General features: G+C 45.8%; 1 protein-coding gene across 4 annotated transcripts in view; it reads right to left on the bottom strand.

Moving 5' to 3' along the window:
- Window positions 1-4,141: 4,141 nt before the first annotated feature.
- ryk (receptor like tyrosine kinase) overlaps window positions 4,142-23,422 on the bottom strand; it is a 35,918-nt gene continuing 16,637 nt past the window's right edge. For 2 of the 4 annotated variants that reach the window (XM_027007748.2, XM_027007751.2), the window contains exons 2-16: window positions 22,633-22,754; window positions 21,778-21,877; window positions 21,403-21,534; window positions 20,697-20,756; window positions 20,373-20,514; window positions 19,325-19,425; window positions 18,108-18,170; window positions 14,755-14,880; window positions 13,275-13,361; window positions 11,915-11,984; window positions 9,609-9,741; window positions 7,976-8,085; window positions 7,625-7,784; window positions 6,289-6,425; window positions 4,142-5,518 (exon numbers count right to left, since the gene is read on the bottom strand). In XM_027007748.2, coding sequence (XP_026863549.2) covers window positions 5,407-5,518; window positions 6,289-6,425; window positions 7,625-7,784; window positions 7,976-8,085; window positions 9,609-9,741; window positions 11,915-11,984; window positions 13,275-13,361; window positions 14,755-14,880; window positions 18,108-18,170; window positions 19,325-19,425; window positions 20,373-20,514; window positions 20,697-20,756; window positions 21,403-21,534; window positions 21,778-21,877; window positions 22,633-22,754 — 1,655 coding nt within the window. In that variant the 3' untranslated portion in view covers window positions 4,142-5,406. The remainder of the gene's footprint in view (window positions 5,519-6,288; window positions 6,426-7,624; window positions 7,785-7,975; window positions 8,086-9,608; window positions 9,742-11,914; window positions 11,985-13,274; window positions 13,362-14,754; window positions 14,881-18,107; window positions 18,171-19,324; window positions 19,426-20,372; window positions 20,515-20,696; window positions 20,757-21,402; window positions 21,535-21,777; window positions 21,878-22,632; window positions 22,755-23,422) is intronic. The other 2 variants (XM_027007749.2, XM_027007750.2) reach the window with 2 other exon arrangements.

Here is a 23,422-nt window from a genome sequence, read left to right as displayed (position 1 = left end):
GAAAACATATCTGGACTGAAAAGCAAAATAAAAAACCTGGCTAGGAAGAATTCCTGATTCGGGATCAAAACCTAATCAAAACGGTCTGACCTGCTACTAAGGCGAAACTGAACGCAGTTCACGTTTATCAGATGGAATTAGTTTTAGCATGCCAGAATGATTAAATGATACAAGCACACACAACATTTAACCAATTAAACGATAAAAGGACAGGAGGCATTTCAACGCTAGTGTACATATTGTAATCTTTACGACCCAATAAAATCCCCCATGCGGTTCTTCGTTTCCTTGTATTTTAATGTTCCTGTCTGCCAATCAGTCTTTCATGGCTTGGCAAACTGCAGTAGGGAATGAGTGGCTGAAAGACACTTGACTAATAATCCAGTGTGCTTCTCCGTTCTCGCAGAAACGCGTTTGTGCCATACTGCTGTTTGCCTTTGGTTTATCGTTCAGCCAAGCGGAGTCCAAATCTGAAGAGGCCTGTGGCTACAGCAGTACCCATCAGTCTATATTACAGCACATGTTAAGGCATCCGATACACGTATTGTGCTTTTTCTTTCTGCACATTCCACGGGATGCCACTTAATGAATTTCAGAAGGCATCGTTTTAAAGGAGAATATGGAAAAATGCCCAGAAAAAAAACTTTTCAAATGTAATGGCAGACGTTAAGGGCAACGCAGAGGACAGTGATATAGACGTAAGGCTACTAAAAAACAAACAAACATGAAACGGTTTGCTAGAGTGTTAACGCCAAGTGCTGACAGTCCTACACACAGATCACATAAGGGAAAATGCACTGTAACTTAAGTTCAGTAACATCTTTATATCAATTACTGAATGTGTTCTTAACAGTGTTATTTTTGAGAACTGAAATTAACAGGTGTGTTTGTCAATACAAAATTAATATCCACTACAAGCATTAATACTAGGTGAGTATATTAATAATATTCATTAATACTAGGTGACTTCATTAATATTACTCATTAACAGTAGGTGAATTAATTAGTAATATTCATTAATACTAGTTGACCACCACACTTGGTGCAGTGCCTCATTGAAAATGACAAATGAGAATAATGTACTGTTTTACGTGAAATACTGTGCAACCATTGTAGTCCATATTCTCCCCTCAAACACCTCTACCTGCAGCTCCACTGGAGGATGGGGATCTTCCCACCTTCCTGCGACTCTGTGACCCCTCTGGGATCACTGCTCCCTCGGTCCCTTCACCCTCCCAGTTCCCCCTTTGATTAGGGCTCCAAGCACCAAAGGTGCCAGAACCCTACTGTATCTGTTAGCTTTTTCTTATTCTTCCGATACCTCGCTGAAACGATTCGCCCAGACTGAAAATCCTACAGACCTGGAACTTGGTCAACCGGTAGTAGTCCCTTCAGCTACTCAGGCGCGTGATGCCAGGCTGACTGGACTATAGGTGGCGCTATAACACATCCAAACACATTCCAGTCCATACCTTCTACAACCTATGGCATACAGACAAAAATCTTTTAAAAAAATCTTGTCTTACTTGTCTTCCAGTCTACAAGAAGCCTCAAGAGTTAAAAACCCCACTCAAATTTTGAGATAATTTGCATATTATGCAAAATTGCACATATGTTTGAGAACAGACTTTTCCCCACCACAGAATGACACTGAATAGGCCAGGTACCCCAATGGGGTCTGAGGCAGAGAATTGTGGCATGCCTGTATCACTGTAAAATCCCAGAAACTGTCCTACTCATTAGGAATATCCCATTAACATCAGTCTCGCTATATAGCTTATATATGCATGTGCATGCACGCGCGTGCACGCACACACACACACACACCTGGCACAGCCTATGCAAGGTGGATATATTTACAAAATAGCAGAAGCCACTGGCCATTGAGGTTTCAGACATTTGAGTGGTGTTGGAACTGCCCACTAGGGGAGTGCTACTCATATTTTTGAACACTTGTACTGGTCTATGCATTCTATTCTAAACATAGCTACAAGATCCTGGGATCACATGATGCAATTCTGAGAAGTTTTTGTTGTTTTTTTTTTAACAATTCATTATTATTTCAAAACAGCCATTTCTGAACTAATTTACCAAATTGCCTTAAATGTGGTTCCACTTATCAGAGTAGTCACAATTTAAGTAATTATGAAAAAAAAGTCAAAATTTTAGTAGGGTGTGGATGCTACATGTCAGTGAATCATTGTGGATGGATCTTAAATTTCTTAAAATTGTAGTATGGATAATCAGATTTGGCACGATAATCACATTACATGGAGGACTACCGTGTTTGGTGTGGCTTGGCACGCGGGTGGCTATATTTTCTAATATTTTCTATTAGGAATGAGGAGGTTTGGAGAGCAGGTGAGAGGATCACGGGGCCTGATGGAATCAACCCAGTGGTGCAGACATCTTGTGCCAGCCAGCTCTGTGGGGATAATCTGGAAGATTTCTTGTGCAGTCTCCCCTTCTCAAAGACAGGGAACCCAACTGTTCTTAAGGAGGGCAAGACCATCTGGAATTCCTGGAGTTTGTTTGCCAGGCACACACAGGAGCCGGTAATGCTCTCATCTGCTCACAGCTAGACCAAGTCAGTGCCATAATCACAATTATATTGCTTTTTTGTGCACTTTTAACATCGCCCAGCCCTTGACTGGGGAGAAAGCTCACGACGGTGCAGACATCACATTTTTATCCGTTTATACAGTGGTCGGCCTTCCACACCGTATTCGTGTGGGGGGGGGGAAAACACCACCACTATACAGCAGGTCAGATGACTCCACCCGAGCCATCTCCACCCGAGGAATGGATCTACACCCACTAGAGGATGATGGCTAAGCCAGAAACTATTTTAAACCTCTCCACGATGCAATATCCTGGAGAATGTTTAGAAACCGCCTCACTGCCTCATTCCACTGGGGTGTTTTAGGAAGTGGGATTGGTTATGGTTACCAGCAGCCATCAGGATACACAGTGCCTCCTCCCTGTGTGCCTCCTTGACCCCCTGACCTTTCCAAACCAAAGTGATACAATCTGAGTACAGACAATACCCATACTTCAGTCGTTTACAACACGCCACCTCATTTATTTAGATTTTCCAACCATCACATCCATCAATCTACTGTATACCCTGTAAGCCAGGGCAGAAAAATGAATCTGGATTTGATAGTAATGGAGTTGAAGACCTTCAAACAGTGCAACAGTGTCCTTCAGAAAACAAAACAACACTCAAAGTCTCTTGCTTCTCACTCCAAGTTCAACAAGAGATTTTAAATAACTTTCCATTAGATTATGGACAAAGTTAATTTTTACTGACTCAATTCCTTTCGTGGGTGAAACAAACATTTTTTCTATAACGAGTGTTAATGGAAAAAGTATAACAGCTGTGTAATCAAATTAATAACGTTTTAATAACGTATATGGGTGATATACTTTTATATGCACATCTGATGGTTAAGAAATAGCAAATTTCTGAGGAACGAATTCACAGGGAATGACAGACAATAATCTGAAGTTAAAATCAAAAACAGGTGCCTTATCTGGAACATCCCATAAAGATGCACTACTGCAACTCTTAACATAATGTAATCTACAAGACTACCAGCCAAGAGAGGCACAACTCAAAAAAGGGGCCATGCGTCACCAAGGCCCACCCAACAGATGCTGCTTGAAGCATGCATCAGTTAACACTGACAGACAGGAGGTCACCAGCGTATGGGGCCCAGGCTTCTGCAAGGGAGCACAATCTGCACACTTTAGGGAACAACACTCCCAACATTTCACAACACCTTGGCAGTGTTGGATAGCAGCGCCCCGAACTCGGCAGCACTCAAGTCTTTAAACAGCAAAGAGCAGCCATTCCGATCATGCACCGTCACTCTGCAATCAGTGAACTAATCTTTCCATTGAATAAACTGTAAGTAAATCAACCCACATTTTATATATATATATAGTGAGTGCGGCATTCCGCACAACCTTACGCAAGAATCCTGAGGCGCTTGGCTGTTGTCTTACTGAAGGATAATCTTCATGTGAAGCATTTGTTAACAGTGTCATATTACCTCACTGTATTAAAAAAAAAAAAGAAAAAAAAAAAGAAAAAAAAAAAGAAAGCTTGTGTAGCCTGTAAAAATAACTCAGACAGTTCCACATTCAGAACCTGTTTAATTTTAGGTTCTCTTTTAATTGGTAGGTATGAATCGAGGAAACAGTTTACATGATACCTTTTCAAATCAACATGCGGTGATCACGAAAGCACATGGAGCAGAGCCTATAAATGCTAGAAAACAAATCAAAACAAATCAACAAGACTAGAACATGGTGGCTACAACGGCCGTACACTTCAGTTATTCACAGTGACTGGTGTTTCTTTTTGCATTTATACAAAATATTCTCAAACAACACAAGGACGACTTTGTTCTGACACAGAACAGTCACACATCAAAAGGATAGTAATAACCCTGTAAGGAATTTTCCTATTACTGGAATTTTAATTTATTTGCTCATCAATCACAATTCAAATCCTTGAAAGAAAAAAAAACTAAAACCATTGAACAAAACGGATCTCTCTCATCTGTAGATGTACCACGAGCCAGTTTAACACTGGTTAGAAGATTCTAGTACATTTCTGTGAATCCACTCCTCCAAAGAAAAGTCAGGAGTTGGGGAAACTATCTGATGGCCTACAGTGACCAATGGCAAAGCTGTACCTGAGCCCAGTGGAAGAAAACTTATTCTGGAAAATGTCTTTAACGAGTATTGATGAAAGGTCTGCCATGGTGGGTTCTCTCCGTCACACAAAAAACCAATCCCTATCCAAACTGCATTCCCAATTTCATAATTTTGTTTCAGATTAAACGCAGGGAAGACAGTTCCTCTCACTCACGGGTTTAAAAACAGGCACGAACCATTTTCTAAGCATGAAATGTCTGAAAAAAAATCAGACTGAGACTAACTGCGATACAAGCTTTAAGAAAATATCCAGCAGTTGAACAGTGTCTTCAACTGAAAAAGGTTACCTAAAAAAAGAACAGTAGCTTCCTATGAACACATTTACGTCAGCATTCTGTAGAAGTGTGTGCACGCGCGCGCGTTGTAGTGCGGACTTTTATAATGCTCTTCAACGGTGAAAATGCGAGAATGTCTGCCATTCCACGCCGAGAAGAAGGTGGAAAAAGATGACACAAGGAAGAGATTCTCCCATTCTCCCATGTCAAAACGCAGAGAGTCCCGAAGTAGCAGTGACCAAGTGTTTTTTTCTTTTTTTTTTTTTTGAAGATAAATCAACAGGATTAAAACATTTTTCTTATCATTTTTTTTCTTTTAGTAAGGCACTGTTTTCTAATTTTATTTTCTGGGATAGTGCTCATCAATGACTGTCAGGCCTAGAGTGAAGCCTGAGACTTGAGTTTAGACATAGGCCCCCAAAGCTGCATGAAATTCTGTGAGGCACTGGACAAGCTGCTGGAACTTTGGCCTCTCCTCTGGATCCAGGGCCCAGCAACAAGCCATCACGGCAAACCTGAAACAGTGGACAAAGCAAAGCTCTGGTTAGGTGTGCATAAACAGCTATTCATTAGGAAGGACTCCATGTAATCCTTAACCCTGGTTCCAATCTTTTCATCTTGCCAATTGTACACAGACTTTCCCATGTATGACCGATTGCTATCAGCATACAAATGATTGACCACCTATTCTTTCCAAAGTACTAAACAGCGATCCAACGCTGATTAGTTTATCCTGGCCTCGGCTGGGCCGTGTTCCGGCAGCCGCAAATCCGACAATAAATCCTGCCACGCCTGGCACGCTGATGTGGCATACGGTATTATGCGCTTTATGATTCATAGCCAGTCCTAACGACTCGGTGCCAGGTCCGAGGGGCTGCTGCAGGATGCCGATAAGATGCCACATGCACTGCCTTGGGCAATCTTACTCGGGTTCAGCCTGAAATTCTCGTCTGACGGGTTCTGAGTTCGCAAGGGTATGAAGTGGTGGCGTGCTTGCTGGAAGTGAAGTGACCTGGGAACTCCACTTATTGCCCCTTACTACCCTTAACGTGGGCAAATAGATGCCAACCATTTGTAAAGGTTTGATTACCAAGCATTTTCTTAGTTATAAATCTCCCATGGTTTAGCAGTATTACTCGGAACTCATGAAAGGAACATGTGTTCAATATATGTTCAATATATGTAATATGTATTTATACACATACAAGCTCCTTTCTTTTATACGCACACACACAAGCACACACATTTATGATTTAATTAAATTTCAGAGAAGGCCGACACGTACAGCTCGTCTGGGCAGTTGATGGGCTGTGCTATTCTGTAGCCGTCCTTCAGGTAGGCAGCCATCTCGAAGGGGTCGATGTCCACGTAGGGAGTCTGTCCCAGCGTCATCAGCTCCCAGAGAGTCACTCCAAAAGCCCACTGTAACAGACAGTGCACGCCAGGGCCGTGAGGACGGGCCGCCCAGTAGAATGCTCCCGCCGCCCGATTAGACGGAGTATGTGCACAAAACACATGTTTATAGTAAACAAGGGGGCACCTTATGGTAAACAAGGGGGGACCTTATCGTGAGCATCTTCCTTTCAGGTTCAAGGTGTGGCTCATGTTCCCCAGTTACACTACACAGCTGAGATAAGGAATCAAAAGAGACCACTACCTGTAGCGCATCAACCCTCCTTAACCCACAGCTGACAGACGAGGCCCATAGTACTGAGAAACTGGGACAGGCCAGTCAAGAAGTGTTTTGTCTTGAAATATTTACATTTTAAATCAACTCCATTTAAATAATGAGCTCCTCTATGTGAAAGTGTTGGTGCAAGTTTGCATTTTGGGAACAGAGCATTCTAGATCCACAACTAAAGGAAATCTGGATTCGTGCACGTGCACACACACAGATAGACAAAACAGAAGTGGCACTCTTCAGCAGGCCTTACAGTAATCCCATATGCTCTAACGATCAGGGCCTGGAAGTCATCTGAAATGTCACCACACATTCCCTGGATCTATTGTTTCCTAATGAGCAAAGAGCTCTACTTGTCTCTGGCTGGTGCGTTGTGCTATTGTGTGCGTTACCAGAGAGCTGGGTGGTGTCCGCTGTTCACCTACTGTCCAAGGCCCATTTCCCTAGGCATGGCATTTACCGTGAGCAGAACAGGAACAGAGGGTGTTTTATTCCACACTCGCACGCACGTACACAGCTACACACAATGTTTCAATCCCATGTTTCCCCTCACATTTTACAGCGTAACAAGAATGTGATGTAGCAAAGAGGCAAGGCCACTGCTGCACAATACTTAACTTGCACGCACACGTGCGCGTGCACACACAAAAAGGGCCAACACGCACAATTCAAAACAGTCTATTCTTCCGAAGGAGAAAAGGCTTAGGGGAATGAAGAGGCAGTGTATGTCAGTGGGGAACTGGGCCAGGTCTCAACCTGCCCACATGCCCATCTAAGCAGACCGTTATGGCTGCTAACAGCCGTGCCCTCGGGCTTGTGCGCAGGAGTGCGTCCTCCATGACGCTCACCGCTCGGATGCCCAAGCCTGACGAGAGAACGCTCGCTTTGCTGAGAGAGAAGAGTGCAACGCTGAGGGTGCCGTCAGAGGGAGAGGTCTCACCACGTCACTGGCGCTGGAGAAGTCATTGTTGAGCAGGCTCTCCAGGGCCATCCAGCGCACGGGCCTGTTCTCATTGTCCCCCAGGCAGTGGTAGTCCATGGGGAAGAGGTCTCGGGCCAGCGCGTTGTCCGTGATTTTCACCTGCATGCCGTCATCAATGCTGGAGAGGATGCACAGTGACACGATCGGCCACGAGCTGAACACTCCAGACCATGAATGGCTCAGAATGCCTGGTCTCTGCAGTTGTGCATGCATCTGACCAACAGCCTGTGCAAGTACTGCAGAGGTCAGGGGTTCGTTTTTGTTTGTGTGCGTGCGTGTGTGTGAGCACGTGCGCGCATGCACACTTACACACAGTTCCTGGCGGCCAGGTCTTTGTGGATGACCTCTCTCCGGGCTAGGTAGCTCATGCCACACGCGATCTGGATGGCCATGTGTACAAGATCCTGCTGGGATATAGCCTGCAACAGGAGGAGGAAGACCGTGGAGGAAGAGGAAGGAACGCTTAGAACAATGAGGTTTGGCTGATGGGGGTAAAACTTGACCGAGCGTGTTGCCAACTTTCCGATGCATCACTGCTTAGATATCTGGACACCAGGCAGAAAAACAGCATTAGAATTGAGCGAGGAGTGGACGGAGACAGACAGACACACAGATAAAGCCAGGTGCTACAGGGTTAAAGGCGATCTGAATTTAGCCTTCAGTCCGACACGCTTCCCTTCTGTCTGAATTAGGCTGGCGCACAGGATGCCTGCTAAGTGACTAAGAGCGGCTTTACAGCGCACCTCGCCTGGACTAGCTCCCCGTCTCCCGCCCGACCCCGTAAACACCTCCGACAGCTCCGGAGCCGACCACAGAGCCTGCACACGCCTGCACCGACGCTTTGCAACTTACCACGGGACAAGCCAAACTTTCTGAACAGTCCTGACGCACGTTTATGTAAGCTATTGTGAGTCCTGGAGAAAAACCTGCAGGCGCACGCCGCGCACGCCTCACACGCCTCACACACCTCACACACCCACACACACCAGGACCAAAGGCAAATTCAAGGCAATCAGGGGGTGGGGGCCCAGGAAACATCAGAACATTGTAATTACACACTAGGGTAGCCTTAAATGTCACATCTAATCAACAGGCAATCAGGCTTGGGTTGCTCTTTACTTTCTGCAAATGTGATGTTAGCACAGATGCTGTGGTGGCTGAGGAGAGCCGAGTGCCATTTACGCACCGTCCCCAAGCAGAAGACGGCCTGCTTCCAGCGAGGGTCAAGGCGCATTCCAAACCAGACACCGCCAGCAGAGAAACTAAACACAAGCGTCGGCACTGACGGAGGACACCGAATGATTTACATTTCTGCCTGTTCAGACAAACACCTCCAGCACCGCTCGAGAGGAGAGATGAAGGAGAGGAGGGCTTAAAACAAAGGCTGCGAGCAAGCATGGTCTTGCGGCGGGAAAAACTGTTAACTCAGAGTAACACCTGCACGCGTTCACACTTACGACAGCTGACTGATCCGAGTCAACAACGCAGCATCGCGTCTCCGTGGCGCCGCGTCTCTGCCAGCCGGGACAGACCCCCTGGGGGTTAGCCCGCACAAAAGGCCGATTGTGCTCGGTCGACTCGGATAAAGCTCTGCTTCCTTCGTGACGGAACACTTCGCTACTTGCCGTCAAAGCGAGCCACAGCACAATGGAGTCCGTTGTTCTGGGAAATTGCAATTAAATGAAAGGAACGTGAACTCCTCAGGTGTTCTGCTCAGGGGTCGAGAACTGCTTAACGCTGTCGGCGTCCTTTGAAGGAAACAGAATGCCAGCCTTGTTCGGGCCTCATTATTTTCAAACTGCAGCTTTCTGTGTAGCTGTTAAATGGCTCTTTATTGTCTTTGAAGCAGGTTGGGGGTCTTGCCAGGCCATGAGCCCCCCCCTTGTGTGACACCTAAATGTGGCTGAGCAGGCAGGTGCGTGAGGGGGACGGGGGCTCTCACCTGAGGGTTGTTGGCCTCGGCCAGCTTGCATTGCCGTAGGAAGAGCTTCAGGTTGCCCCAGTTCATGTAGGGCAGCAGTACCATGGGTTTCTCGCCGTCCTCGGTGCACACATGACTGATAGGCAACAGGTTCCTGAGGGGCGCATGAGAGGAAGATGGGAAGGCACGTTAAAAAGCTGTTAAGCCGCCTTCGTGGGGAGACAACGGGACGGCCCCTTCCCATTACTCGGAATACAGTGGAAAAATGCCATTATGCAGAAAACAAACAAAAAAAAACCCTCTTCAATTAAAAGGTTAGAGTGTTGACCATTAATGCTAGGAAAATTTTTTTAAATACTATTTAGTGTACTGTACCTTAAACAAATTGGGAAGATCAAGCTACTAGCACACAGCTGTGACCCAGGAATGCAAAGTTCCCTGGAGAAGCCTGCATCTTTCAGTCCCGCGCATATCAGATGGATATGTTGTTTATAAATAATTTCGCAATTTATAGATGAGCAAGCATCCCCTGAAGTCAAGCTCTGTATCTGAATGAACCAATGTGATGAATGAAGTACCAGGACACTGTGTTCCAGTGAGACACTGGCAGCTACGTTTAAATCAACAGATCTTAAATGGTTTTGAGATGATAGAATGACTATTTACTAATTGCTTCATCACTGCTAAAACTTGAGGCCACTGGACCATTAGAACAGGTGTGGGGGTTTTTTGAGTCAAGCTTGGCAGCAAGGCTACATTTCTTAGCTTTGTTCCCAAATAAAATGATCTAGGTTTCATCTTTATTTAGCTACGGGACGTTTTGGCAGATCCAGTTTGTAATGTGTTCCAGGCATTGACAATGACTTGATGGGACTACAGTCGTTTGATGAGACAGCCAGATACATCTGAGCCTAATCTAAAAAGCTAATATCAAATATTAAATATTCCTTGATCTAAGAGGATTTATGATTTCATCCAAGTCTTTTATCCAAGAGTCCTTTATGATTTTATGATCTGTGGTGTCATGAATGTACCTGAGATCCAGTAGTAGCACAACAGAATCTATTTAAATGAACGTGATTAGGAATCTTTATAAGTGTGATCTGAGTGATGTGGTTCGGCCAGATTCCAGACAGAAAGTTATAAGAATAGCTATTTGAGGAACCGGGGAACTCTCTCAATTATTGTTCCAATGTAGGTTTGAAATGGGCCTGTGATTATTTACCAGTTGCAACTCCAAATTTTCTGGGGTTCCATGACTGCAGCTTTTAATAAACTTGGAAGATAATAGAAAGACATTTATTATCTGTAGTATATCAGTTGCTATAGACTTGGTTGGGAAAGGTTTCAAGATTGCAGGTGAATGTTTTGCTGAATTGTTTTAAGTAAATGACCATAATAATTAAAGATTTTTATTTCCTTCCTCACATATACTAATAAATCCTCTAATTGTTCCTGTCCTGACACAATACACATAATTAAAATACAATTGACTTTTAACCGAAGCACTTTCTAACGTAACGGCATGACGCGCTCAGCCCTTCTGGGAAACAGCCCCCGAGTGCTGCGTCAGAGAGAAGTTGAGAAACTGCTTTTTAAGAGGAAACGCAGCAGAAGGAGGAAAAGAAAGAAGCAGAAACAGAAAAAGTGCAGTAAAGGAAGTGGTCATGGTCACGGCTGCAGGTGAACTGCCGCCCCCCAGTTGTCATGACATTTCCCCGCCGCGCCACCGAGCCGCAGCCTCCCATCAGGATCACGGAACATGCCGCCGTCAGCGGAATTCATTCACAGAGCCCAGGAGTCATTTGTGTAGAGGATGGCCTCGAATTGCGGATGAGTACGTTAAGGGAATGGCCTCGAATTGCGGATGAGCGCGTTAAGGGAATCAGAGTGTCCCTTTCCATTCATCTCTCACATCCTCTAACTATCAAGTACCAGTCGACCCAGACCGAGCACAGCTAACATTGAACGCACCCGTCAAAGCGATGCACACAAGACCGGGAAAATGATGCACGTGGCCTGGGGACCTGCGATACAAGGGCGAGACAGTACTAAAACGAAGATGTCATGATTCAAACTGACGACCAAACGGCACAGAGGCCTCACTCCTATTCTATGCAGTCACGGATCAGTTCAGATTTGCCAATCGCAACGTCTCAGGTTCTGCCTGTGACGTGGGTGCGTCCGTCCTCGCGAAAAAAACAAAACAAAAAACAAAAAACACACATTTGAGAGATTACTGGTGATATTAAAACCGGATTTGAGTCATTTTGTCCTGGCAGTGTGAACGCAGCCTAAATGATGAAGAGAACGCGGCTTTGACTCACCTGTGATGAAGGCCTCGGAGCTTACAGCTTTCTGTCAGCATCATCGTCACCTGCACCTCCGATGCATGCTCTGCCCAATCACATGCAAAAGACAGCGCAGGGAGGAGGGTCTTAGTAGTGCAAACCATTACTCAGTTTGGAACCAAGAGATGAGAAGGAAGGGTGGGTTTGTGCAAGACACGTTTGGACAATCTGTCAAAATCCCCTCTTACGACTGTAACTGTGGGGCAAGTGTTTTCGAAGGTATTGCTAAAAAGCGGGGGGATAATACATCAGAACAAGGCGTGATAGTGTATCAAACCTTGGAGAACGTGACACTGTGACGTCACACAATCTGTGCACTGCAGACATGGGCACAGCTAGCAGCCCTACCCTGCCACTGGCCTCTCCTCGGTCAGCCACAGGGCCCCCCCCAGAGCTAGCCGTGGGAACGCGCTCGAGCGGAGTTCACCGGGGTCTGCTTTTAACTCAGGCTGTAGCCTTTGGCAGCTGCTTGGGTCTTATGGGTAGCCTGCTTTGTTTCCTGCCTCTTGAGTATGTGAGTATGGCCAGGTGGGGAAGCTGAAGGGTTCGCAGCAATTAAGGTTGGTACAGGCGCCATGTTCAGACGGGGGGTGGGGGGTAGCCCACTACAGCAGTCCAGACTCACGGCAGTGTAAGCTAACTATCTGTACAAATGAACGGATACATGAGAAGCAAATGGGAAATGGTAGGTTACTCCCGTTTGTCAGATATAGCGATGATCATGAACATTCAGGCTCGTGGGAGTTGGCCTGGAATAAGAGTTTTTGTCATTACTGTTGAGCAGCTAAAGTCTCACCGTGTTGTTTAGTCTGAATGCATTTGCAACATCTCAGAAGGGATATGCCCTGCTGACATGTTCCAGATAAGTGTGCTCTCTCAAGTACTGACTGGCAGTGGAAACATTCAGTGAGTGATATGGGAATGTAAAGTGGAATTCTACGAAATCACCCTAGTAAAGCCATGTGGGAAGAAAAGTATTTTGTAGATGGTTTAACAGTTTTATGCACAAAGTTCAATGAACTATCCTTTTACCTAATATTTTGCTGGCAAATTAAATGTGTACTTGCCCTATTTGACCAAAAAGCCATTGAACTCTTTCAGGAGTGAAGACTAAACTAAATAACGTGGCTAACCCCAGTGGAGAGATAGCAGCCTGTCCGCTCTGCTACAGGGGACTGAGGAACACACAAATGTACATCTGCTGAAGGCGGAGAAGCGTAAAGCGGACGTGTAGAATATCACGGCACAAAACACAGCGACGGTGCGCCTCCCAGACAGCTGTGAGGAGCTCTCTATAATAAGATACAGGAACTAGAGGGCCACAAGGTGGCTGTACCTTTAACAGTTTTCACAAACACTTGTTTCTCTTTGTTCGGGTCCTTGTCATCCAGCAGGACACCATGGAATATTCGTCCGAATGTCCCTAGGGACACAAACAGTGGTTCGGTTTAGACACAGTGTTAGTGAAACTATATACCACGGACAGGAATGACACTACGCACGCATACACACCTCACAAAGACACGTTCTACTGCTCTGTAGTCCCTCACAATCGTGCACACACACAATCAATCCATCTTTTGCTGGGTGAGAATCTGCCCGACAGCAAGTCCAAACAGAGATGTTCAGGCTGGCCTAAGTGCTGTATATGAAGCAGAACAGTGCTGCCAGACAGATTCAAGGAGGGGATGAACGCGGCCTGCCTTGACTCTGCCTCGTCCCCTGCCTCCACTCCAGTCCTAAGCTCCTGAATCTTCCACCCAGCTTTATGGGTTGTGGGGCCAGTTTTGGGGCCTGCACCATAGGCCAGGCCTCTCCCGAGGGACGCTCAAGTTTCCCCCACCCCCCGCTTGGGTTGTTTGTTGTATACTTTTCCTTTACTCTGCCGTACCCCCCTCCGAGCTCATTTGGGTCCGCAATGTCCCCGTCTCACCTTCTTTACAAATGCATTCATAAACACGTCAAGATGTTGGGGAAACAGATAAAAGATAAAGACTAGGAAAAATAAATAAATCTCTAGGAGTGCACATAGTGACTGTGAAATAATGCTGGCAGAAGAAGACCGCTATAAATTAGCTGTGTAATTTGTGCCGCGGGCTTAAAAAAAAAAAAAAAAAGACTGCTCTCCAGCTTGGTAATGAACCATCATGGCAATATTTGATTACAGAACTATTACAGAGTGATTATGGAGTAGGTGGCCCTTACCGCCATATCTCTGCTCTTGCCCCGAGCATCCAACGAAAACGTTTTCCTCTGAAGTACAGTCAGCAGTTTTTAATTAACAACAGGCCCGGTTTTGAACAGATGAAAAGCGTCTTGTGGCTAAGCCAGGACCCCCGCTACTTGTGCAGGACTGTGGCGCGGTGAGACAGGTGGGAGATTTGGGGGAATCGTAGAGGTGCGTTTAATGTGAGGATTGATCCTCATTCCCCAGTGGACAGGTTTCTAGCTGCATGTGTGTCCGACTGTGGGGACATGTCCCTTGAATTCATAAAAGTGAGCATGAACATGAGGGCTGTATTCACTCAGAGGACGGGGCAGCTCTGTGCTCCGATTACGTCCATAAACACTGAGGGGACGGGGCAGCTCTGTGCTCTGACACTGTGCTCTCACACCAACTCTGTTGGTACTGAATGTGCCAGATGTTTACACAAAAAAGCAATTATAATAAGAGGAATAAAATTTCTCAGTGCTTCTGAGAAAAAAAGGGGTATTGTAGTGTTGAACAAGGACCAGTACTGTGTAGACGTCTTTCATAGAGTGTACATGCGCAAACTCTGAACGTGTGTGTGTGTGTGTTCTGAAAGAGGACAAACCTTCGTGCAGGACGTCACTGAGCGTTACTCTCTCTCTGGAGATGGCGATGTCTTTCACTTTTGCTTTGGCTTCGAGCAGGGTGACACTCCTCAAATCATTCTTCTCTATCCGCAGTGAGGGATAGCCTAACACACACACACACACACACACACACACACACACACACACACACACACACAATCAGCTTTGAATCCAAGTGATTACAATTAAAAACCCCAAAACAAACCCTAAACAACAGAAGAAAAAAAAAAGAAAAGCAGAACGGGGCTGGTGAACACGAGCACCAGAACACTGCTCTCCTGCCATGTGAGTGTAGCTGATTATATCAGTAGGTTCACTGCGAGTTCATTGAATTAAGTTTTTAGTAATGACCTGATGACAGATTGTACGCTGCTCTATTGTAATTCCACATGCACAGGACCTTCCCAAGCACAACAGTGCAATATCAAGTGAACAAAAACCAACATGCTTCTCGATTGCAAAATGCAATCTGTCAAAACTTTCCTCATCTCCCCTTCTCTTTAAGAACAGTTTATCTTTTGACCTCAATGGATTGTTTGTACTACAACATTTGAAAGATGTCATAGTACAGGCAAAGGACAACGGAGTATCTAGTTTCACTTGTTATTTGTACAAAGCAGTTTTTTGGCTGCACACTGCAACGGCACATTCCTGGCTGTATAAACATGCCACCTGACAAGACGACCCAGCGGCTCCCCGAAGACGCGCGCAAGTGACCGAGGAGCAGCAGAGTTCTCCCTTAAAACACATGCCTGTCGCACTGCCTGAATGCAAGCCCTGCACAGCAGTGCAGAGGACAGAGCTGCAGGGCACAGCAGCTTGACAAAGCCTCCGGCACTCCAGACGGAGCGCACGCAGACAAAAGGTGCCCTCCAGGCTCCGCAGGGAAAATAAAACAAACTATTCATCTGTCGGAAGGACAGGGATTTCCACTGATCACCCACGCCACCTGGTGTGCTAGGTGCCACGCCTGTATACTACCCCTCGTATGCCAGTCATAATGCACAGAAGGGACTGGGAGAGACTGTGCCGTAGCGTGGACAGGCTCAATAACTGCGCATTATTGCAGACGCCACTGGGGTCAGAATGATTCATTATTAGCAATTAATGGTGATCAGCTCACAACATATCGCTCTACCCCACAAACCACCAGAACCAGGGCATTGCACAGGAATATGGGCGAATGATCCACAAACGGGAAATGTCAAAAGGTTCCTTGGATAACGGTGCTCATTTGGTAAATGGCAAAGGAATGTGATGGCATGGAAAAATGTACCACACAGAACCCACTTATTGGCATCTTTCACGATGACTTATTTGCTGTGCTTCCATTCATACACAATTAACTGTGCACGCTTTCATTACCAAGACATCCTTGCAGTTTCAGGTAATGAAAAAGCACTTTGCAGAATGCAGCTTTTAAAATACCATGTCACACTAGACTGCCAGTGACTGTGAAGCACCAGGGCGCCCCCAAGTGGGGAAACATGTTCACAGCTGGTCGTGATGGTCAAAAGCACACTTTTTAGAAATAAAGCACTTTTGTTTGCACAGCTGATGAAGGACCTTCATCCAAACTGTCTGGAAGCCTTGTGTCCTACGCTGCAGCTCTGAACACCTTTGCATCTCAAACAGTACACTACACTGACTCCCTGGAGTGTTCTTCATACACACCTACAACACACTGTGTGGATCTGATCTGAAGTTCCAAGTCAACAGAATCTTACCCTTTGCTCATCACCACTAACCACAGCAGCAACTTGCAGCATTATGTGGCACGCGATATTACATCCATCTCTGGTAAAGTGTTTAACCACTGAATATGCAGGTCCTTAGTTCTAAGGCTCAAAGGCTTCTAAGGAAAATGACCTGACAAACAACATGTATCGCTCAAGACATTTTCTGTACAGGTTTGAGGAAACAAATGATTACAGATATGCACTTTTTTTAATACATGCTAAAAAGAGAGTGCACGCACACACACTTTAATACAAGAAGGTATTTAGAATTATTTATTCACTTGTCAGTGATTTTGCTTCCTGTTTATTGTGTATTTTTGCATGAGGAATTTCTCCATCGCCCAATGTTTGGTCCAGTACTCTCACGTCATTATGTGTAGCATAGAAAAGCAGTAACAAGGAGAGTGGAGCCCCCGAGGGACGTTCCTGAGGCCAAATATAGCCGCCGCTCAGACGTTATACGTTTCAGAAGTGCATTTGCACACATCTGTGTACAAGTGTAATAGTTAATAACAGCCTTATTTAGAAATGAGTAATACATAATGATAATATAAAATGTACACACTTAAAAACCATAAATTACAGAAAAATTTGAAAACAGATTTGAATTCATCATAAAATGTAGCCTAAAGGTTCAGCTAACGTAGTTTGGGTTTGGGAGGGGAAAAAAATAAATAAATTAAAAAATTGATAATTTATAATTAGAAACAGGACTTTTTCTATTTTTAATCTGCAGCTTCCCATAACATATAAGACACATTATTAGAAATATGTTGTGAATGCAAGGTTAGTCTAGAGTGCACTGTGTGTAAGCCATCATCTAGCCCTATTAGCTGAGCATCGCGAGATCCGTTATTGCTATATCAACATTCTCAGACAAGCATGGACATCGGCCTCGCTCGTCCACACCAGTGCGAACATCCATCCATGCCGTCACCGTGCCAACACTGTGAAGATTATGGGGACAACAGAGTCTACTCAGCAGCAGTGCTCAGGGTGGATGGGGGCTGGCTATTTGTGCATCATCAGACATGGGCTACAGTCTGTAATTAAACTTTTAAACTACACCCATAAGATTGTGTGCACCTAATACAGTGGGTCACAATAAAAATAAAAAACAAACAAACCAAGAAACCCAGACATTAGCAGTAATGGAGCATGAACAAAACTATTCTGGTAAATGCAGCATAAGGACATGCACTAGGAAGTGCAGTGTCACTGGAGCTTCTCACCGCCGAGTTAGTTTCTACCGTCATGTGAGCTAATTACCAGGTCGCCCAGCAACAAGGCGGCAACAGAGGTGCAAGGCTGGTCATGAACACGTCTCCTGTCCTCCGAGAACTCAGAACACACACACACACATGCGGCCACGACGAGTTCATGCTTTCCTGACTGCCGACATGCTACAAAACTTGTGGTGAAGAATAACTGGTGACGCCGACGACAAGAGCGCTGTTGGTGGTGATGGTGGCGATTAGGCTGGCTGGGTTAGAAGAACAGGGGTGAGGGGGGGTTAGCACGAGGTGTTTGGAGACAAGACAGCGCGGTCGTTCTCGCTCTCTCGCGCCTGGACGAAGCAGAGAGGGACTTACTTTTGCTTTCGTGGGTGGGGGCGCCGGAGAGCTGCAACATGGTGGCAGAGCCAGCGTGAACGTCTGATGGGAGGGATGGCGGGAGAGAAAGAGGGAGAGAAAGAGGGAGAGAAAGAGGGAGAGAAAGAAAGAGAGGTGGATGAAGGATGCATAATTATGGCAGATGGTTGTGTGTGTATGCTAATAACAGAGTAAAAGCCTTTACAAGGGGGCCAGGAGAAGGTGCACGCCAATGTAGCAGTTAGCAGCTCCTGCACTAAATATGTATGACCACTAGAAGGCAGCAAACTGATTTTTAAAAAAATGACAAAGACGCATGTTGCAATGACCACGGTTCACAACTCCACTAAACCAATGTCAGACAGCTCCAGCAGTATCGCTAGCTGAAGACAAACCCACAATAGCTGGAAAAGAAGGACAACCTTTTGGTTTCACACCTCCAAGACTCAGAGCAGTACTTCACACACACAGCACAGAAGGAACCACAGAGCATATCCACTGGGTTTTTTGGTGTTTTGTTTTGCAAGTCTTAATGTTAGCCCAATCAAGCCAATTTGAGGGAACGGAGATGCATAACTGCTAAGAAAACATCTTGCCTCTCCCCACGGAGCTAAAAATAACACTTCCTGTTGGTTCTGTCTGAATCGGGTGAGCGGGAGATGTCAGATGCACGTGAGTGAGCCTCTCTCATCCTTTACCCCTTCACACACTGACAGGCTTACTCGCTTACTAGAAAAAGCAACTCATTAAAAAAAGGGCCAGTGGACAACAGGTAGGGAGGAATATGGGCTAGTGCCCAAAGAACAAGGCGATGCTTTTAAAATCTGTGGAGAGTTTGGCGGGACACAGTGTACTCCGTTTCATCCACACATAGCATTATCCAACCTTCCCAACTGATAATCAGACAGACAACACAGGCATTCATCCACCCAGCTAAGGACGCTGATGCAATAGAAGCTACCGGCACAAATGTTCTTTTTTTATTGCTGTTAACTTGTTTTTATAGTATTATTAGTATTATTATTATTAACTTCACCGTATACAAAAGATTTACCTCATTTGATCACCTGATCATTCAGTACCATTTGCCCCATTATGTGGAGGAATGTGTGCTTCGTGCAGGCAGAGAAGAAACCCTAGCAGGGGGTTGGACAACTTCTTATCAGATCTGTAGGGCAGTCAGTACTAGGAGGACTGTGTGTCGCTGCGGATCTTACTGGTGATGGGCGTGGCGTTGTTGGGGGTGTCCGCTCTCAGGTACTGCGTGGTCTGAGTGGAGGGCTGGGATAGGCCCTGGGAGCTGCCACTCTCACTCGCGCTGCAACACAGGAGGAGAGGAGGAGGCAGGAGTGAGGCGCTCGTCTGCTTGTTCATTGGGCGAAAAACACCCTAAAAACACCCCCCTGCAGTTTACCGGACTGTGATTCTTTACCAGAACACGTTGCTTATAGAATTTCCGTCTGATAACACCATTTTTTCTTCAGAAGACATTTCTTCAGGCCCTCAGATTCTTGGAGCGCTGGCAGCACAATTCCGCTCAGCTCCAACCCCTCACCCTTCAGAAAGCTAAAATGGTATCTAATCGTCCAATTAAAGCCATTGGCCATAAGCTGCAGCTGTTGAGCGCCGAGGCCCCCAAGGAGAGAACGTCCACTGAACCTAATCCCACACAAAAAGCACTTACCCCATATCAGCACCATCAACGGGCCCTGTGTCCTCTTACATTCCTGCATGCCTGAGATTACGCCAACAGAACAGCCAACAGAACACGCGAGTGAGCATGGGTCCTCGCGCAAAGACAGAGGCACCTTGGGGGGGGGGGGGGACACCATCTGCTCTGTGCCAGGATGAAGCCCACCTAATCTAGCACTCAGAAACGAAACATGCCTGATCTTATCAATCCGACTCCGAACATCATTAATCAAGGTGACTGTGCTTCACTGATGCCCTGATGATGCTTGGAAGAAGCCCGGAAAAGATTTTACTTCCGCTCTCCAAAATACAAAGGCCGAATTCATTCTGTCATGAATATGTGGTCAAGTTTTTCAGCACGGCTAAATGCGAAAAAACTCACGCCTTGCAAATCCAACTTGCGGCAAAGTCACTTATGCTCAACCATAGCAGGTCAGGACTCCCTGCCTAAGCAAACAGACCCCCCCCCCCGCCCCCAGTCAAATGGGCTCATCTCGGCTGGGCTGCCAAAGCACACTGAATTTGGGCCAACTGGCAGAAACGATGCTAAGGGTAAAAAATAAAAAAAAATACCTGTCATCAGCCTCCACTGTCTTCATGCTGTGCAGGTGTAGCACGGCGAGGATGATGGCCACGAGGAAGATCACAGCGCAACACACACCCACGCTGATATAGAACACTCGTGTGGATGTGGCAGGGGCATTTACACTGTCTACTGAGGGCAGGTCATGGAGAGGTGAGAAGAGGAGAGAGAGGAGTCAGAGAAGAGAGAGAAGACTCAGGAGAGAGCGACACACACATCAGAGTTAAGATCAAGTTAAGAAATTCAAGATATTATAAGCAGAACCCAGCAGATGCATCACAGAAAGATGGAACTGGGAGAGACAGAGCACTCACAGTCTGGCCTGGTCCTGTTGGGGAAGGGCGGGATCTTGTGAGGGTCCAGCTGCTCGGTTCCTTTGGGAAGATGGAGGGTTAAGGGTATGTTTAGGCAAAGTGGACAGATCTCCAAGCAGCAGACAGAGATGAGAAGACATCAGGCTACTGACCACGTCATGCAGAACAAACCAGCACAAGCCATGCAAACCTACACTACCACTCCATTTCCACACTTAAGTAATGCAGATTATGAACTAATTATTATTAATAATCTTATTATTCAATAATCTTAGTTTAGATTATTAACTATTATTTGCTATGAAGTATTCCCCTTTTTCTTCAACACAGTTACACAAACGCTATGTGAAAATGTCACACACTCCCACACGCACACAGTCCACAAGACCTCGGTCCATCGCGGGACAGGGGACATAAGATTACCCACAAACCCTTTCCCTGCTCAGGAAGCCAATCTGGCTTGTGGGCTTTAAATAAAGCAAGCATAAATTTAAATCGGGCACTTCCTCTAGGGACACATATTACAGGGAGCTGGTGTAATTATCTCCAGCGCGTGGGCTTGAGTCTCGGTGAGAGAGTGAGGCCAAGTGCACACACAGCTCTCGTAGAGCGTGATGAGAGAGTGGAGAAGGTCTCAGATGATGGACATAAAACAGACATTTAGGGACACACGCGCACACACACACACACACACACCCCATCTTACTTCTGTAGCACATTTTCCTGCGCTTAAAGTTGAGCACTGTGAAGTTGTTGGCATGAATAGTCAGATTCAGCTGCACTGTCAGTATAGCCTCACCGTCCACCTTCCCAGAACAGAAGAGGTCCACTCTGAAAACTACACACACACACACACACACACACAATGTGCAGAAGGCATTTAATAAGCACTGTACAGCAAGGTTGGAATGCCATATTCTGCCAATTAAAAACAAAAGCACAGCATGAAAAAACCCCTACAGGTTTATGTCCAGGTACCCACTTACATTCAGCAGTGACCATGCAGAACAGACAGCAAGAGGGCAGGTGGGGGTGTGCGTGCGTGAGCGAGCGTGTAGGGGATAGTGCACTGGGGGTTTACCCGAGCGTGTGCGTGGCACCTCCCCCTGGGCGGAGATGTTGCTCTGAGGCTGATCCATGGTGGTGGGGTTCTCCACCTGGAAGCCTAGCCTGTACTCCACCTGCACAGTAGACCAGGAGGGGGCAGGGCCGGTAGGGGTGAGCAACAGGATTGCACATGTAAACTACACTACAGTATATGAGCAGTGATGGGCAATTATTCAGACAATGTAGGTGCATAATATATACCTCAGTTTCACACTAGATGGCAGTAGAGAGAACACAGGAAATTCAAGATAAAAATGTCTAAAGATTTACCAACACAAATCTGTAGCAAGGGCTTCTTGAATCTATATATAATAACAATTTATATAGTGTGTTTCATAGATCCAGTATAATGTGAGTTTTGCTTTCACAGAGAGAGTACACATTGCGTTTCAGTTCAACGTGAACTAGCTGGCTTACGTCCAGTGGCGAAGCTCAATTCAACAAGGGCCAGGGGCAGCTGCTGTTCACACAGAGACTCAAAACACAAAGCTGCACAGCTTCTGTAACCGCTAGAGCAGAAAACCTTTCAGAAGAGCCATTTAGCTCTGCAGCTCCTAGCTACAATACTCATGTACCCTCATGGTCCTCTAGAATTTGACATCTTCTTGACCTATTTTTGGTTATTTATTTACTTTTTTTTGTTTGTGTGCACATATCCATGATCGTGTGTTTACTTTGCACCAGATGGAAGGCTAAGTCAAACAATCGGGTCTATTTATTAATATTCCTTTATTCAGTCCATGTTCAGTAGATGCTGAATAAATGACCAGAACTGTCAGTCATTAATGCTGAATGTGATGATAAACGCTGAAGGCGATATGGCGTCTACCCTGCTCTTGGATTGCCAAGCGAAGTGCAGGCTGTTGGTCTCGCTGGGCACGGGCATGATGAAGGAGAGGGCGTGACGATTCACCACGTCGTCCCGTATGTAGTACAGCTCGGCGTCCAGACCTGCAGGAAAGAAACACGGAGAGAAAAAGTGCTCGTCAGTGCTGACAGCTGTGGGAGAATTGAGAGAGGGGAGGAAAAAAAGAGAGAGGACAAAAAAAAAAAATAAAAATTAAAAAAAATAAATAAAAGATGAGCGCACAGCAGGAAGTTCCCAGCTCTTCCTCCGACAGCTCACTCTGGCAAAATGTCCTCGTGCAGACGTGAAGTTTCGGGCCTCCGGCTCTGTGCCCATATGAACTCTGCATTTTGCCACAAAAAAAAAAAAAAAAAGATCCTATGCGCTCATTTCACAGACTAATGGATTCCGCAGAGCCCATGAGAACATCGGGAGCAGAAAACCATGGCAACGTGTTACTCCGAGGAGGTGTTTAGGCGCTGGTATAAAGAGTCACACACAAACAACTGTAAGACATTATACTCAATGCAAAGTAATTCCCAGACAACAACACCCAAAACAACAACAACAATAACAAAAAAAAAAAACCAAGAAGTGATTAACGCGGAATGTGAAGACAAGGCAACTGACCGCCAGAACGTGAGCGCAGTCTCTGATCGGGACAACATTTTGGGTGGAATGCGTCCTGTAAGTATGAGAGTGCCTAGACAACGTCTACAGGAGCACCAGACTGTAGAGAGCAATGGATCATCTTTTAAAAGGCTCTGCCCGA

The sequence above is a fragment of the Electrophorus electricus genome, chromosome 3 (genome assembly GCF_013358815.1).
Source record: "Electrophorus electricus isolate fEleEle1 chromosome 3, fEleEle1.pri, whole genome shotgun sequence".
Classification (NCBI taxonomy): domain Eukaryota; kingdom Metazoa; phylum Chordata; class Actinopteri; order Gymnotiformes; family Gymnotidae; genus Electrophorus; species Electrophorus electricus.
The sequence above is the reverse complement of the archived record's forward strand: the minus strand, read 5'-3'. Positions and strand labels throughout refer to the sequence as shown.